Below are 18017 nucleotides of genomic sequence, written 5' to 3' on the forward strand. Positions count from 1 at the left end.
CCATTAAGACTACAGCCTTGGAAACAGATGATACCAGATTTTGCAGTTTATAAAAATGTTTCTTTGTAAATGGGATGATGGATTTGATAAAAGGTCACTGTGGCATTTGCCTGTAGATATTTTGGCAAAAGTCATCTTTCATGATTTTGCTCTAGGAGGTTATAATTTTGCTGATTTTTAGGAGAATGCAGAAATGTTCAGACAGCGGTGTACAATTTGTGTAGGATCAATAAAATAACACTCTGACATCAGCAAACACAGTGTTTTTACACTTCAATCCAATCATGAATTTTGTTATATAGAAAATATACTGAATACCAGCTGTGTAAGAAAATATACAGGTCTAACAAATGTACAACATAGAGTTTGTATCAAATGTTAAACATATTTTATTCTGCCATGATCATATGTTAAAGCACAGTGAATCTACTGCTTATGTTGTAAAGTGAAAAGCAGCTCTGACACCTTCATCATTTCATACCAACAGCAAAACCCAAACCGACTGTGAGAGTGAATCCTCAGAGCTCCATCTACACTGGAGACACCATCACTCTGAGCTGTGAGCTGCAGCAGTCGACTGGATGGAAGTTTCTCTGGTACAAAAATAATCAGCTCGTGAACACTGTAGCTAGAGACACCAACACACTCAGCATGACAGTCGATGACGCAGGAGAAACAGTGTATCAGTGTATAGCACTCTGGCATAACGTGGGTGCAGGCACATACTACTACACAGAGTTCAGCGATCAAGTCAGGATTACAGCAAGAGGTACGTCATGATTTCTTCCTTTTTTTAACAGGTTTGAAGTTAGGATGGGTGTAAATAAAAATATTGCATAATTACTGCAATTCCATGTTCTTCTATAATGTTTTAAATAATCTTGAAATAAATTTAAAAAAGTCAAAGTATTCAGAGGTAAAGATGTAGCTTAAAGTTTTCCGACATATTTTAAGGACAGAGTTTACACTCTGCGGTTTCCCTGTAACATGATAAGCTGTGTATTTTTTTTTTTGCCTTATTAACTAAAAGAGAGAGAAACAAATAAGGCTGCTGAGGAAATGCCTGTTTATAGCTGCTATAATGCAAGTGATAACAGGGACACACCTGTTTTGTAGATGTTCCACAACATTAAACGTGACTACAAATGGATAAAAAGTGTGATGACAATAACAAATTAAAAATGATAATCATTGGCAAATTGCTGTTGTATCAGTGGAATAAAAAACACTTGAGGATATGCTGTTATAAGGAAATAATCAACTGTGGTAACAGTAACTCCACTTCATCACACAACCTCATCACTAGTTGTTTTATTCCTCACTTGTATACGTGCAATATACAGTACGTCTGAAACTAGAAGTCTCAAATATAAGAAATGTAAGAAATCGTCTTCAGTTAATTAGAGTGCAAATATAACATAGATTGTACAATAAATAATAAGTAGTTACAAATACTATATATGGACATATGTGGTAAATAATGTATTTTATATGTAATATGATCACATTATAATATACAGTATATTAATGTGGTTACATCTGCATAACTAAATATCTCAACTCTGTAAAGTGTTGTAGTCATATTTCTTTAGCTGAATAAAACAATTTCATAAATATGGCTGAAGAGCTGATGAGGGTTAAGCACAAATTCGCTTAAATTAAAAAAATACGTTGAATGTGTTTAAATAAAAATAGTACACCTGTACCTGGCGCAAGATCTAATCTTAATCATAATTTTTCATTTCATTTAACTTTTGCAAATTCTTCCAAATTATTGTTGGTATGAGATCTGTTTAATCACATTTAAACTCTTTTAATAATGAAGACTGCATCTTCGTGAAATCAGTTTATTTAGTTATAAATATGACTTAAATTCAGATTTGTAGTAACATACCTAACATCTTAGTGTAATTAGTAATTATTTCTGACTATTCTTTACTGTTTAGTTGGTCTTTTGTAGTTACTCTCTTATACTGTAACCAGGGCTGTGTAAAATAAAGTGTTTCTGTGAGAAACCATAACTGCTGAATCACTTTTTTTTTTTGCACAACCCTGTTCTGCTTCCTTTTACAAGTGACAGAAACACGACTGTGTAAGAATCAATTATAATGTATGTGGTCCATAAAGACTACAGACTCCATTATCCCGTTCAGTTGAAAACGGATGATATCTGTTAATGAATACATTTAAAAAACATGTTAAGAAGTTTACATTAACAGATTTTGTGGTTTATAAAAAATGTTTTTTTGTAAATTATATGATTGATTTGATAAAAAGGAACTGGAGCATTTTTCCACTGTTCTTAAATCATCTTTAGATATGCATGATAGTTTAGATACTTTATTATTTTCCTACAGCAAGACCAAAACCTATAGCATTCATAAATCCTGATAAACAGGTGTTCAGTGGAGACGCCGTCACTCTGAGATGTGACATACAGGATGAAAGTGTCTCTAGCTGGCAGTACAGCTGGTATAAAGATGCTTCACACAGTGCTGTCAGTAGTGAACAGGTGTACAGGATCAGTGGTGTTGAAGTGACCCACACAGGTAAATACACCTGTAGAGGAGCAGAGAGAGGAGGCTCACGCTCCTCACACTTCAGTGATGCTGTTACATTGTAAGACATGGGTGTGTGAGTTTGCTGTGGTGACACATTAAAAATGTGCAATTAAACTTTCTTGTATGAATATTCAATTTAGATGTATAGTTACACTCATCTAACTACACATTATTAGTATTTTATCCATAGTTAATATTTGCAACTATTACTCACTCCTTGGTCTTTTGTAGTTAAACAGTGCTATGTAAAATTATAAAATTGTTTCCGTAAGAAACTGGTGACATATTATAGTTACACTGACTGTATCAGGTGAGTGTTTGAGGTATTTTTCGGACAACGTGCAATTAGACATTCATGAAAAGTTTCTTACTGTGTATTATATAAATCTACAAATGAATTGTTTTGTATTTCCTGTGTAACAGAGAGACCACGGGCAGTACTGAGTGTATCTCCACAGAGCTGGCTGACTGAAGGAGACTCAGTGACTCTAAGCTGTGAGGTTACAGACTCCTCTACAGACTGGACATTCAGCTGGTACACAACTGTTCCCTACAGAGATGGCTTAACTCAAATAAAATATAATCATAGCTATAGCATGTATGTGGAGCTCCTCTCAGACAGCAGCAGAGGATCTGGAGGCTCCTACACTCTCAGTCCTGCTGCTCTGAATCACACAGGAGTTTATATGTGCAGAGGAGAGAGAGGAGAACCAGCCTTTCACACACAGTACAGCAATCCACAGCCACTATGGATCACTGGTGAGGAAAATTAACTGTTGTGTTGAAGTGTAGAATAGAAAAGTGTGAATGTAAGATCAGATTAATGCAACATTTATTTATTAATATGTATAAGGGAGTTAAAGAGCTCTAAGTGCTGGTAGAGGCTTGTTGTCACGATTTCCCTTGTGTTCCTCTGTATTTTGTGAAGTCTCTGCCCCTTGCCATTGGGTAACTTTTCTGGGTAACATACAGTAGTGGCCAAAAGTTTTGAGAATGACACAAATATTAATTTTCACAAAGTATGCTGCTTCAGTGTTTTTAGATCTTTTTGTCAAATGTTACTATGGTATACTGAAGTATAATTACAAGCATTTCATAAGTGTCAAAGGCTTTTATTGACAGTTACATTATTTATGCAAAGACTCAATATTTGCAGTGTTTTTCAAGACCTCTGCAATTCGCCATGGCATGCTGTCAATCAACTTCTGGGCCATATCCTGACTGATGGCAGCCCAGTGTTGCATAATCAATGCTTGGAGTTTGTCAGAATTTGTGGGTTTTTGTTTGTCCACCCACCTCTTGAGGAATGACCACAAAGGTCTGAGGAGTTTCCTGGCCATGGACCCAAAATTTCAATGTTTTGTTCCCCGAGCCACTTAGTTATCACTTTCGCCTTATGGCAAGGTGCTCCATCATGCTGGAAAAGGCATTTTTCGTCACCAAACTGTTCTTGGATGGTTGGGAGAAGTTGCTCTCGGAGGATGTTTTTGTACGATTCTTTATTCATGGCTGTGTTCTTAGGCAAAATTGTGAGTGAGCTTTTTGTGCAACGCAATGATGACTGCACGTGTTTCCTTGCAGGTAACCATGGTTAACAGAGAAGGAACAATGATTTCAAGCACCACCCTCCTTTTAAAGCTTCCAGTCTGTTATTCTAACTCAATCAGCATGACAGAGTGATCTCCTGCCTTGTCCTCGTCAACAATCTCACCTGTGTTAACAAGAGAATCACCGACATGATGTCAGCTGGTTCTTTTGTGGCAGTGGAAATGGTTTTTTTTTTTTGGGATTAAGTTCATTTTCATGGCAAAGATGGACTTTGCAATTAATTGCAATTCATCTGATCACTCTTCATAACATTCTGGAGTATATGCAAATTGCCATCATAAAAACTGAGGCAGCAGACTTTGTGAAAATTAATATTTGTGTCATTCTCAAAACTTTTGGCCACAACTGTACAGGACTCAGGAGATGGTTGAGGATGTATGTACAGGAGGATTTTATTTTAATTTAAAAGCCAGAAAGGTAGAGCAGGTAAACATTACTGATACATGAATATGCAACCAAACAGGTTTAAATCCAAATCCAAATACAGATACAGATATGGCTATTCAGAGCAAAAACAGATGCAGGTACAGATGATGTCATTATGTTACACTGTTAGTGAACACAATGCAAATAACAGAGGTGTAAAGCAGGCAAGAGTCAAACACTGAACACTGAAGCACTGTACAAGAAACCAGAGGACAAATCCAAAAAACTAATCAAAAGAAAAGGCAAAGAGTCTAAACAGGGCAATGGCAATCACTAACTAAACATGGCTCTGAACTTGCACAAACCCTGGGATTGGCAAGACTTTACATCATGTATAAGACCATGTGCTGGCCTAATATACTCTACAATGAGGAAGTGACCTGGAGGTGGTGTGATAGAGCTAGACTAATACTCAGGCGACAGTGACATCTGGTGGTGAAGAGGCGTAATGTCCCCCGCTGATGTGATTCCCTGAGTGTGTGCACCTGTTCCTCACTGTAAAACATTTACTGTAATATTTACAGTAATTTACTAGGAGCAAATAGCAAATGGCAGTAAATAACCATAAACATATTTACTGTAAAGTATTCTAATATCTTTACAGATAATTCCTGTTATTATTCCTCCATATTTCCAGTAATATACTGTAAATTCTGGAAACAAAATACTTGTAAATATATTTTTAGTATAAAATGAAACGTAATCCATACATTAGTCTCCTCAATCTTGTAAAAGTTACAGCAATATACTTGTGTTCTGTTGCATTATATTACATGATTCCTCTTCAATTTTTTTATTTAAATGTCTCTTTTCTGTGTTTAAGGTGAATCTCCTCCAGTCTCTCTGATCATCAATCCCAGCAGAACTCAACACTTTACTAAAGACGCTCTCTCACTGAGCTGTGAGGACCAGAGTAACTCTACTGGATGGACAGTGAGACGATACACACACAGTGAGGGAGTGTTAGATTGTTCACGGTGGGGATCAGTTACAGGATCTACATGTAAAATCAGCTTCCTCTCCACATCACACACTGGAGTTTACTGGTGTGAGTCTGAATCTGGAGAAAACAGTAATCCTATCAACATCACAGTGCATGGTGAGTCTTCATGTAGTGTGTTTATTCCTAAAGGAAAAGGGAAATGGTTTATAGAATATTCAGAGCTCTGAGTTTCTAATTCGGGGACATGGTTCCGGAAGAAAAAAGATAACTAGTTTTTTATTTATTTTTTTACATTTTCTTGAGTACATTACCTGTACATTTTTATAATTCTGAGTATGGAGACATGTATAGATACTAGTAGTAGATACTAGTTTTACTAGTTGTGCTGCTGCTTCCATAATTCAGTTGAACATTTTCTCATGAGCTAGTTTTTGCAGTTTTCTGTAGACTTGAATTAAATACCTGCAGACTCCACAGATTTAGAGGATTTTAAGTTATATACTGATAAATTAGAGAACTTTTATTTATATTATCTACACACACATCATAGTGTGTGGATTTCCTTGTTTGTGATTTTCTGTCTTCTAGATGGTGATGTGATCCTGGAGAGTCCTGTCCATCCTGTGACTGAGGGACATCCTCTGACTCTACGCTGTTTATATCGCAACACAAAGCCCTCAAACCTCCGAGCTGATTTCTATAAAGATGGATCAGTTCTACAGACACAGACTACAGGAGAGATGATCATCCGAACTGTCTCAAAGTCAGATGAAGGTTTCTACCACTGTAAACACCCAGAGAGAGGAGAGTCACTGAAAAGCTGGCTCTCAGTCAGATGTGAGAAACCTTGTGAGAATTTCTTTTTTATTTGATTCTCTTTTTAATAACAGTTTATATGCACAGTGTTTAAATGCTTAAATTCTGTAAATTCTCTCTCCTCAGTCTCAGGTTCTAGATCCGGTGGTGGAACAGTAGGAGTGGCTGTGGGTTTGGGAATTTTGTTCATCGCTTTACTGATCTTAATGATCCTGCTGTGGTCCTACAAAAGAAAAAAAGGTCTGATAACTGCTTCAGCTATGTTATATAGAATATAATCAGAATTTCTAAAGAATAAAGCAAATTTTAATGTATCACATAATTGTGGAAAAATAACTAAAGGTTACTTGAATAAATAACTAAAAGTGTTGAAAAGATCTTGTTTGGAATATTTCACACTTAAGTCATTATTATGGTCTGAGATATCGTCCTGATTACAGTGTAAGAAACAGCTTAAATACAATGTAGATTATAAAATAAATAAAAAGTACTTGCACATACTAAATATAGATATACTAACTGTAATGTATTAATTAATACATATTCATATTATTCATTAATATTATCATATTATAAACCCAAAACCTTTTGTAAAGTCATATTTTCAGCTAAAAAAATCTATTTCAGAAAATATGGTGAAAGATGTGATGAAGGTTAAGGACTAATACAATGTAAAGAAAATATATGTATTTAATTTAAAGATTTTTACTTTTTTTTCAGTTAATATTTTTTCAAATTCTCACAAATTATTGTGAGTGTGAGATCTGTGATACTGAACCCGGTTTAATAATGGAATCTGAGTTTTTGTGAAATCATTAGGTTTAGTTGTAAATATAACTTTACTACAGGTTGTGCAGTTCAGACGTGTAATTACACTCATCTAACTACATATTGTTATTAGAATTATATCCATAATTAATATTTGTATCTATTCCTACTGTATTGTAGTCTCTCTGATTATTATGCTGTAATCAGTTCTGTGTAAAATAAAATGTTTCTGTAACTATTTACACCCTGTTCAGATGTAGAATCTGTCTCCCTCTACAGAAAAGCAGCAGAAAACCAATCAGACATCAGAGCAGAATCAGAGCCGGTCAGGAGCTGAAGACTATCAGTCAGGACACACACCACTTCAGGCTGGTCAGACACTGTCTCAATCACTTTATTTCTACATTTATTAGAAGAATAGAAACTCACATCTTTCTTTGAAATTCATTGTAAAATTATCATCTCTTTAATACGCAAAATGAACAGCTTTTAATAAATTCAGTTGTTTTATTTGTTTGAAATCTATTTTGTAATCTACAGTAGCATTTATAACAAATTCAGAACTCTTCATTCTGTTTTCTCTAGAAAGTGAACATATTTATGATACTGTGGATCAGGCAGATACGAGTAGAACAGGTAGCTTTATTTCCTCTTGCATTAGGAGACTTAACTATAGATTAACTCTATACAGTAAAGTACAGAAGTGTCTTGTAGTGATTAACACACTGCACTGTGTTCAGGTGAAGCTGCAGCTGAGAGTGAAGTCACTTACACACAGATCTCGAAGAAAAAGAAGACAAACAGGAACAATGGTAGAGAATTTTTAATGCTGGGACATTTCATGGATTTATTAAAAAAACAAAATCAGCAAATAATATTTGAAATCTTAATAAATCTTAATCTCAATAACTTGTCACATTAACAATCTGCATCAAGTATCTGAGGTCATAAGCTGTAATTTTCCTCCAGATCAGCGACTCAGTTCCATCACAGGCTCCATTAAAAAGTCGGTGATGTGTTCTGCATAGCATTAATCATAAACTTATCACACACACAAGAGACTGATAATGACTTATGTGTAAGTTTATGAGTTATGACTGATGTATTACAAGGCTAAATATCATTGGGATGGTTTTGTTCTCTGCTACTGCAGGTGCTGATGCTGAACCTTGTGTTACTGATGTGATTTATGCTAATCTTGAACTAAAACCAATGAAAAATGAAAACAGAATAAAAGGTAAAGCAAAATGAAGACATTTTATTTTGTGTCATAGTTCACCTTCACCCTACTCTTGTTTTATGTAATGAATAAAACACACTGTTGTGCTGTTATAGGAAAATAATCAATGACAGTGTGGTGTGATGAAGCAGAGCTACTGCTTCAGAGTTCCTACCCTGAAGGTGATTATTTTCCTATTACAGCACATCCCAAAGTGTTTTACCACAGCAACTTCCCTATTTAATTCATTAAAGAAAGACGTCATACTTTTCATCCATTTATTGTTGTGAGATTTCTGCAAAAGTTAGTTCCTTTTACCACTTGTGTTTCATCACGTATAAACAGTCGTTCCTTTATCAGCTTCTCTTTTTTCTCTTAAAGTGATAAAGCTTAGAGTCCTCTGTCTTGAAGACTTTCCCATGTCAGAAAATTTCCTGACTGTTACACAGCACTCACACTGGAGACTCCTTCCTAAATGTTAAATAAACTTCTAACAGAAAAATCCATATTAACACTTACATTTTTTTTTGTTAAACAACATCCCTTAATCTGTTTATTCACATAATCTATCACTTTATTTATGTAATCTGTTACTTTATTTGTGTAATCTGTTACTATAGAAGTGATATCATATTAGAACAATTGGCATTAATATAAACGTGTGATTTGCAGCTGCACTACTGTCAGAGCTGCTGTTATAGAAAATTAATCAACACCTTCTGACCAATCAGAATCCAGAATTCAACACTGCTGTGGCCTAATGTATTTTACTTGTGAATGATTTAATATCCAGATCATTTTCTATTTAATACTTTCGATGATTTGTAATTTTTCAGGAGATTAATTCAGGATATCTTGATTCCCACTCGAAAAGGCCAGTGTTTTAAAGGTGCATTGGGTAGAACTTGGCATCTAGCAGTTACAGTATCCATGTACACAAAACCCCACCTCACAGAATCTGCAAGAGTTCATCCATGTTAGATTGGTAGCTGTCTAGATAACTTTCCATCATCTCATTCTACTTGGACAGTTATGACATAGTTAGCTATGAACATTCAAAATACTGACATGCCAAATAACTAACTGATTTCTTGCTGCGGTCACTGATTCAAAAAGTTAATTAGTTTGTAACATCAGTGATAGCAATGTGAGGAGAAATGTATTTATAAAGATATTTATTGCAATCTCTTTCTCTCTCTCTGCAGTGAGCCGTGTGTCTGTGTCCACTGATGAAGTTACAGTTATCAAACAGATCGCTGGAAAACTGTGATTTGTGTTTGTCTTCTGTTTTTCCTAAAACGCTCAGAGTAGTAAAGTCTGCTCATCCCCTTCCTGTACCCAAGAAACATTACTTATCTTTTTTTTAATGCTTTTTACTGCTTTTCTTTTTCTACTTATTCTGTACACTTATTATTAAGGGAAGAAATATAATTAATTTTATATACATGTGGCTCATTTGCACATTTTGACACATTTAAAAAGAAATTTGTAATACGATTACTTTTATTAATGCACTTTTAACTGGATACAAAAACAAGTAAGAGAAAAAAAAACAAAAAACTATATGGACAAAAGTATTGGGACACCTGACCATTATACCAACAGGGATTTTAATGACATCACATTCTAAATACAATAATATAGAGTTGGTCCCCCCTTTGCAGCTCTAACAGCTTCCACTCTTCTGGGCAGGCTTTCCACAAGATTTGCGTGTTTCTGTGGGAATTTTTCCCATTCATCCAGTAGAGCATTTGTGAGACCAGGCACTGCTTTTGGACGAGAAGGCCTGGCTCGCAATCTATTCCAGTTCATCCCAAAGGTGTTGATTGGCGTTGTGGTCAGGGTTCTGTGCAGGCCAGTCAAGTTCTTCCACACCAAACTCATCCAACCATGTCTTTATGGACCTTGCTTTGTGCACTGGGGCGCAGTCATGCTGGAATAGAAAAGGGCTTTCCCCAAACTGTTCCCACAAAGTTCCTTTAGCGTTCCTTTAGCGAAGCATAGCATTGTCCAAAATGTCTTGTTATGCTGAACCATTAACATTTCTCTTCACTGGAAGTAAGGGGCCTAGCCCAACCCTGAAAAACAGCCCCATACCATTATCCCTCCTGCACCAAACCCAGATTCGCCCATAAGACAAACAGAGAAGCGTGATTCTTCACTCCATAGAACACGTTTCCACTGCTCTAGAGTCCAGTGGCGACATGCTTTACACAAGTCCATTCGACGCTTGGCATTATACTTGGTGACGTGAGGCTTACGTGCAGCTGCTCGGCCATGGAAACCCTTTTCATGAAGCTCCAGCCGCACGGTTTTTGCACTGATATTAATGCCAGTGGATGTTTGGAACTCTTCAGCTATGGAATCAGCAGAGCACTGGCGACTTTTACGCACCATGTGCCTCAGCACTCGGTGACCCCGCTCTGTGACTTTACGTGATCTTCTGCTTCATGGCTGAGTTGCTGATGTTCCTACACGTTTCCACTTTCCAATAATATAACTTAGAGTTGACCGTGGAATTTCTAGCAGGGATGAAATTTCACGAACTGACTTATTGCAAAGGTGGCATCCTATCACAGTACTACGCATGAATTCACTGAGCTCTTCAGAACGACCCATTTTTGTAAATGCTTGTTTGTAAATGCAGACTGCATGATTAGGTGCTTGATTTTATACACCTGTTGCAGTGGGTCTGATTGAAACACCTGAATTCAGTAATTAAGAGGTGTGTCCCAATACTTTTATCCATATAGTATATGTATTTTAGGGTACAAAAATATCTGTAGAAAGTTATAAAAATGGTTTCTCCCATTATTAAAGCATCAAGTAAGGTCAGACACGTTGCTCTAAAATACTTATTTTTCTGTTACTCATATACTAATTCCACTGAACGTACATTAATACAAATAATTTAATATGCATATGGTTCATTATACTTATTTTTCTTTTACTCATATACTTGCACTTCAGTGCTTTTGGTTGGTTTTTGGTTGGATACGAACACTTGGTATCTGGTACTGCACACACCAAAGAAAAAGAAACATGAGTGAAGTATGTAAGTCTGTCACTGTTTTCTTACACAAAGTGAGTTATTCTTGTTGATGTACAAACTTCACTGATGAAAGAATGAATTAACATGAAAGTAAAGTTGGCTGGGATGAATATTTATATTTGTGGTTCTGCAACATGCTGTCCTGGATCATTGCTGCCATCATCTGATCTGTTGATCTATACACACACACACACACACACACACACACACCTTTTTAAATACATGTTGTTTTTGAAAATTTTCTCTTTATAGTTTACATTTTTCTAACCATTTTTATTGTTCATTTTTAAGCCTTTACAAATGACCTGATGCTTTGTTAGTCATCTCACAACGTTCAATAATGTCACCTGGAATGACTTTGTTTGTGGCTTAAACAGTGTTTTATGCATGCACGAGGTACAAGACAAAGAGGAGGCTTACTTCAGAGAACTTGTTTTATACTTCAGAAACGTTTAGATAAAATATGAATAAAGATGTACAACTCTGAATGAAATGTAGGTTATCCTTGTCATATATACAAATAAAACTTTCAACAAATAAAAAATATGTATTTTATGTCTTTCCAAACTGTTTGTTAATTTTAGACAGGTTAAGCAGTGAGGCTGATGGCAGTCAGGCAAAACAGCAGGTTTCCACAGGTAGTCTACATTTAAAACCAAGTTATTGGTAAATATGTTTGTGTGGAATTAGTGTTGAGTTGGGTGTTTTATAAATGAACAGTGTCATAAAACAGAGCTGTGGTGTCTTCTGAGCTGCAGTCACTTACTGCTTTTATCACAGGAGAAACAACACCACAGCTCTGTTTATGGCCCTGTTCACTGTTCAGTTCCATATTTCGATAAAATCTATTCACACATACCAACTGTACACCAGAACCAACATGATAGATCAGGGCGGTTCTTCAAATTTGGCCCTACTAGAAAATTACAGGCAGGTAAGTTTGGAGGTGGGAGCTAAACTCTGCAGATTTGAAGAACCCTGTGATAGATCATGTTTCATTGTTACCACTATAGACTTCATTGAGAAGCATAAGCTATTGTATGTCAATCATAAACACAATGACTGTAAAATATTGTTCATTTCTATTATTTGTTATACTTATATTACATCTGTTCATTTCTCAAAATGCATGAATAAAGTAGGCTTTGCCCCAAAGTTCTACTCTGCCTTGTTATGTAACCAGTTGAATTTCAAACTCAAAAATTGTACAGCAAATTGCTATTATAGAGGACTTATTTCTGTGAAAATTTTCTGTTTGTCTCTGATCCCCCACCAGTGAAATTCAACCTGAAAGTGAGGGGAATTTTTTAAAAATTGCACTTTCTCGCCCCAATAAAAAAAAATAAATAAATAAGAGAAGTCTCAAAACTGAGATGTTCTGCATGCACACTATAATTACCTAGGTACCCCCCAAAAATTAAGACTGAGACTCGAATGCCTCCCATTATAAAGTGACCCTAAAAGATTGCTAAAGATTGTGAGCAATCTTTAGCATTACAATTGGACTTAAGTTCTAAGTCTAAAGAACAAGAATTTGCTAAATGTTTATATATGTACATATACCTTGTGAAGTGCTCAAGGAGCTAGCAGCATCCTGAGACAAGATATTGAGGTTTCTGTACAACCAAAATTTGCTGTGTGCCATGACACAAAGATGGCTGTCATAGTTAAACTAAGTAAAATAAATAATAATAATGAAAAAAATTCTTGGCTGACAGGAATGATCTTCAGCTGCTTTGGCCCATCAGCCTCAAGGTTCAATGCCTTGTGTTTTCTGATATGTGTTTCTGCTCAAACAGCGGATATTTGAGAGATTCTGCATTCATTTATTGATTGTAACTTTTAATTTCCATCTTTTGACCAGGAAAGGCCACAGAAAACACCCCCTCAACTCAAAATTCCTACTTTTGATCTCAGGGTAGTCTTCTCAAATAATAAAGTGTTCTCTTAAAAGCAGAAACTCGATCCTGCAGTATTATTCAGTGTAAGTAGAGGATCTCAGTGCAGTAAAGTTCAGGAGTAAATGAGGAATCAAACAGAAGTGTTATTACTCTTACTGCATGTCTACACACTGGTACACTGATGTACAGGACTAACATAACACTGATGTCCAAAATGTCCAAAACACAACACAGGAAATTAACATTACAGCAGTGGCAGTGATTCAGACGATCAAAAGCTACTAAGTGCATTTCTTCCCAGTCCTGGCAGAGGGATTAAGATAGTCAGGATTAGAGGTTTGTAAATCAAGCTTGTATCTAAATCATTGTTGTATATGAGCACTAACACAGTCTACACAATTGGGGAGAATTTTTGGTAGGTGTCTGCAGTGAGGAACATCACACACTTCTTCCAAAGGAAAATTGTAGCAGAAAAATAGTTCATGCATATTTTACTGTATAAATAAACAATTATTCCCTTTTGTTACTGTAAGAGGCCACGCTACACCTCCAGCAGCCAGCAGAGGGCAGCAGTGGTGCACAGTGAGAGCAGCCATTCAGGAGAATTCAGTTACCCAGAATTCTCCAGGCTGATTAACCTGGATTAACTGCACCTGCCAGGCAGGATAATTAAGGCCAGCCTTTGACACAGCCCTTTGTTACACCTTTGTAAAGTGACCAGTATAGTATGTCAGTGCTTTACATAAAGTAAGATTAAAAGAGTAAAAGAAAAATTAGAATTTAAAAGAATTTTAAAAAAGAAATTGAAAAGAAAAGCAGAAAGAAAGCAGAGGAAAGAAGTGACTAGAGAGATTGCACCAGTCACACCCCAAACCCTGCCCTTAACCTTTATTTCACCAATATATAAACCCTGCTTGCCCAGTTATTTATAAACAAGCAGGGGTTTTCACTCTGCAGTTGGGTCCACACTGAACCGTTCTGTAACAGTTACCATATCATTTGTGTATGAGATTTTAAAACTCGGGTCTCTTGTAAAGAACAGTTGGCTGTTAGATGTCATAAGCTTGTGTTATGAAGGCAACTGAAGTGATATTCAGTGAGAAAACTCTCTCTGGACTCAACTAAAGCTCAACATGCTCCATCCTCAACTCAGCTCCTGCTCCTCTGCGCTTACATTTATCATGTCAGCAGTAACAAAAATGAATTCAGTAACATAGCTTCATACTGACAGTTACTGACAAAGTGTCACGAGTCCCTTTTGGACCCCTTCCTTAGACAGTGTGTGCTATAGCGGGCATTACACACAATGTGCTTTTTATGTGCTTTTACTTTGCTGTGCAGATTACACACATGGATTATAACTAGAAACACGAAAATATTATATTCAAATCTTGTAGTGCAATCTAGGCCCTTTTTATTCCCTGTTCACCATTAGGCATGCACACTGTAAATCAGCAACAGAAAAAAGAAAACATTTACCACACATTATTATTTAGATGCACTTTTGGGGAAAGAAGAAAAAAAAACAGCCAGATCCATAAATATTTGGACATTGACCAAGTTGTGTGATGCTGTGAGTAAAATTTCTCTGTGTGTCTTCAGCAACATGGACAGTTGAAGACTGGAAAAAGAGCAGGTGATTTTTTTTTAAATCTTCAGCTGTCCTGTGTCGGTGAGTCTGTGCCCATGATAGCCTCAGATTGCTGTTGTTGGCTGAGAGGAGTGGAACCTGATGTGGTCTTCTGCTGTTGTAGCCCATTGTGACGGCGGACCGACAGCCCGCGCACGTAAAACATCAAACGCTCCTCGCGCGACTGACGGCGTGCTGCTGAAAAGTCAGCGTCCTTTCAGCACCGCGTTTGTGTTGGACAGCCGGAGTGCGCGTGGCTGTGGGGCGGAGCGACCTAACTCAGCACGGCTGGCGGCCAATGAGTGGCGCGGCTCCTCTTCACCCTCCCGGAGAAGACGAGGAGCTATAAAAGGAGCTCGCGGCCACTCTAGTGGGGGAGAAATAAGTGAACATCATTATATTATTATTCTCTGTTTCCGTGTGTTTCTTAGATACAGACGCAGATGTAAACGAAAGAGAGGAAGACGAGTTTCTGTTGCTTCACGACTTCTCTGCTGCTTCAGCCGGCCTGTTGTATTCTCACAGTCTCACTTCCCACACTCTTTTCCTCCACCGTAAGTTTCACTTTCACTTTTAAGGATAATAAATATCACGTGCCCCCACCCCCGCAATTACTGCCTGTTTGTGCGTGCGCGTGCAGCCTTCTACGGTCCCGCAGTGTCACACCCATCCACATAAGGTTCGATATTTTGTGCTTGTTGAGATGCTTTTCTGCTCACCACAGTTGTAAAGAGTGCTTATTTGAGTTACTAGATCCTTCATAGCAGCTCGAACCAATCTGGCCATTTTCCTCTGACCTCTTATTAACAGAACTGCTGCTTACTCAGTGGTTTTTGTTTTTCTCACCATTCTGTGTAAACTCTAGAGACTGTTGTGTGTGAAATTCCCAGGAGATCAGCAGTTTCTGAAACACTCAAACCAGCCCTTCTGGTACCAATATCCATGCCATGATCAAAGTCACAGAGATCCCACTTTTTCTTCATTCTGCTGTTTGATGTGAACATTAACTGAAGCTCTTGACCTGTAGCTGCATGATTCTTTTACATTGTGCTGCTGCCACATGATTGGCTGATTAGATACCTGCATGAATGTGCAGTTTTACAGGTGTTCCTAATAAAATAGAAAGTCAGTGTATGTAGCTGTTTCACCTCCAGATAAGTGAGATAACTCATAGATTAAAATATTATAAAGTGACCATTTTCACTGAGCCCTGAACATGCCCTGATTGATGCTAACACTAGCTATAACTAGTTTATCGCTATTGTGTTCATTAGCAAATGCAACTTAAACACGCTAGCTAGCTAAAGGTGGAAAATGTAGTGAGCTATTAACTGCTTACCTTAATCTGGAATAAACCATTAATAGACAGTTCAGATTCACAGTCACTCATGCATTTCAGCACCTAAACAATGTTCATAGTGACAACAGGAACACTACTGTTCATTACAGGATATGACGACACGTGCGAAAAGTCTCTGTACCTACCTGTAATTAATAATATAAATAAAATGAACATTAGCATTTAATATAAAGAATACATTAATTTTCATCTCTCACCTCACACAAGGACAAATTTTTAATTTCATTAAATATCTGTATGAGGTCAGGATTAAAATTATACTGCAGTTACCACTAGAGGGAGTCAAAGGCATTTTAGTTTCACTTTTCAATCACTGGCCACCACATGCTGAGTTACTGCAGCCTTCCTGCCAGCTCCAACCAGTCTGGCCATTCTCCTCTGACCTCTCTCATCAACAAGCTGTTTCTTTCTGTCTTTTTGTTTGTGTAATCTATATAGACTGTTGTGTGAGAAAATCCCAGGAGATTTCTGAAATGCAAGTTACTGCATTAGGTTATGAATTGTGCTGCTGTCGCATGATTGGCTGATTGTATAATTGCATGAATGAGCAGATGTATAGGTGTTCCTAATAAAGTAGACACTGAGAATATAATGTACACTCTCTCACTCACACACACACACACACACACACACACACACACACACACACACACATATATATATAATATATATTTTGCCTATTTGCAGCACTGTTACTTAGTGTGTTGTTCTTTAATACAAATGATTTTAATCCTAGTAAAGTGAAACATTATAGGTTTTACAGTGTGAGTCTTAAAACAATCTTAATGTGAAAAAGGGAACAGGAGCAACCACATCTGTGTCAACTAAAATGTAAAAGTGACATTTATGAACATTCTCTCTTCTCTCTCTCTCTCTCTCTCTCTTGCTCGCTATCTCTCTGTGAGAACACAGGAAGTTGCTGTGTCTGTGACCACTAAAATAGAAGCATGCACAACCACCCCCCCTTTCCCCATGAGAGAACACAGGAAGTGGTAAGGCTTTAACACACACCTCTGCTCTGTCAGTCAGTCAGTCATTAGAGAGACAGGATGGAGCTCAGTCCACTCCCTGTGATGCTCTGTGAGTAAATGTTCTCTTTGTGTCTTCATTAGAGTGAGTGGTGGGGTATAAAGTTGTTCATCTGCCATCTGAATGTCCTGAGTGATGAGCTTATTGTGTGATTAGGACATTGTGTGTAATTCAGCATGATTAGTCAGGTGGATCAGTGTATCCATATCTGTTATGAGAAGGGTTTAGTTTGATGTGTAACTACTCTCCGTAACTGTGGTAGCTCAGTGGTTGCTCAGTGGTTACGACCTTGGACTACTGATCAGAAGGTCATGAGTTCCAGCGCTGCCAAGCTGCCACTGCTGGGTCCTTAAGCAAGGCAAGACACTGAAATGTCTTTAGCTGCTGTGGTGAGCGTCTGGTGGTCTTTCCTGTGAACAGAAAAGTTTTAAAAAAACCATGTTAGTATTAACTAAACTTACTGAGAAAATTCCTTATAACCTACATTTCCGTCTTTGTTACTATTATGGTCTGTGCAGGGAAACATCTCAGTACAGCAAGTTCAATCTAATACACACTAATACCAAACCAATGCACAGCACTTTTTTGTTGTTTGTTTGTTTTTAATAATCACTAATCACAGACACGTACCTCTCTGTGTTGAAAATAAGAGCTATAACTGTGCGGAAACAAACACTCAGTCCTGTACACACACAGAGCAGTGA

The 18017-nt window shown here is 37.1% G+C and overlaps 1 protein-coding gene across 1 annotated transcript in view; it reads left to right on the top strand.

Annotated features, from left to right (window-relative positions):
• Positions 1 to 6410, top strand: part of LOC117597092 (leukocyte immunoglobulin-like receptor subfamily B member 1) — a 42281-nt gene extending 35871 nt beyond the window's left edge. Inside the window, exons 5-9 of the mRNA XM_053233263.1 lie at positions 488 to 769; positions 2985 to 3320; positions 4083 to 4142; positions 5419 to 5508; positions 6127 to 6410. Coding sequence (XP_053089238.1) covers positions 488 to 769; positions 2985 to 3320; positions 4083 to 4142; positions 5419 to 5508; positions 6127 to 6410 — 1052 coding nt within the window. The remainder of the gene's footprint in view (positions 1 to 487; positions 770 to 2984; positions 3321 to 4082; positions 4143 to 5418; positions 5509 to 6126) is intronic.
• The last annotated feature ends 11607 nt before the right edge of the window (positions 6411 to 18017 follow it).

The sequence above is a fragment of the Pangasianodon hypophthalmus genome, chromosome 4 (assembly GCF_027358585.1).
Source record: "Pangasianodon hypophthalmus isolate fPanHyp1 chromosome 4, fPanHyp1.pri, whole genome shotgun sequence".
NCBI classification, from domain to species: Eukaryota; Metazoa; Chordata; class Actinopteri; order Siluriformes; family Pangasiidae; genus Pangasianodon; species Pangasianodon hypophthalmus.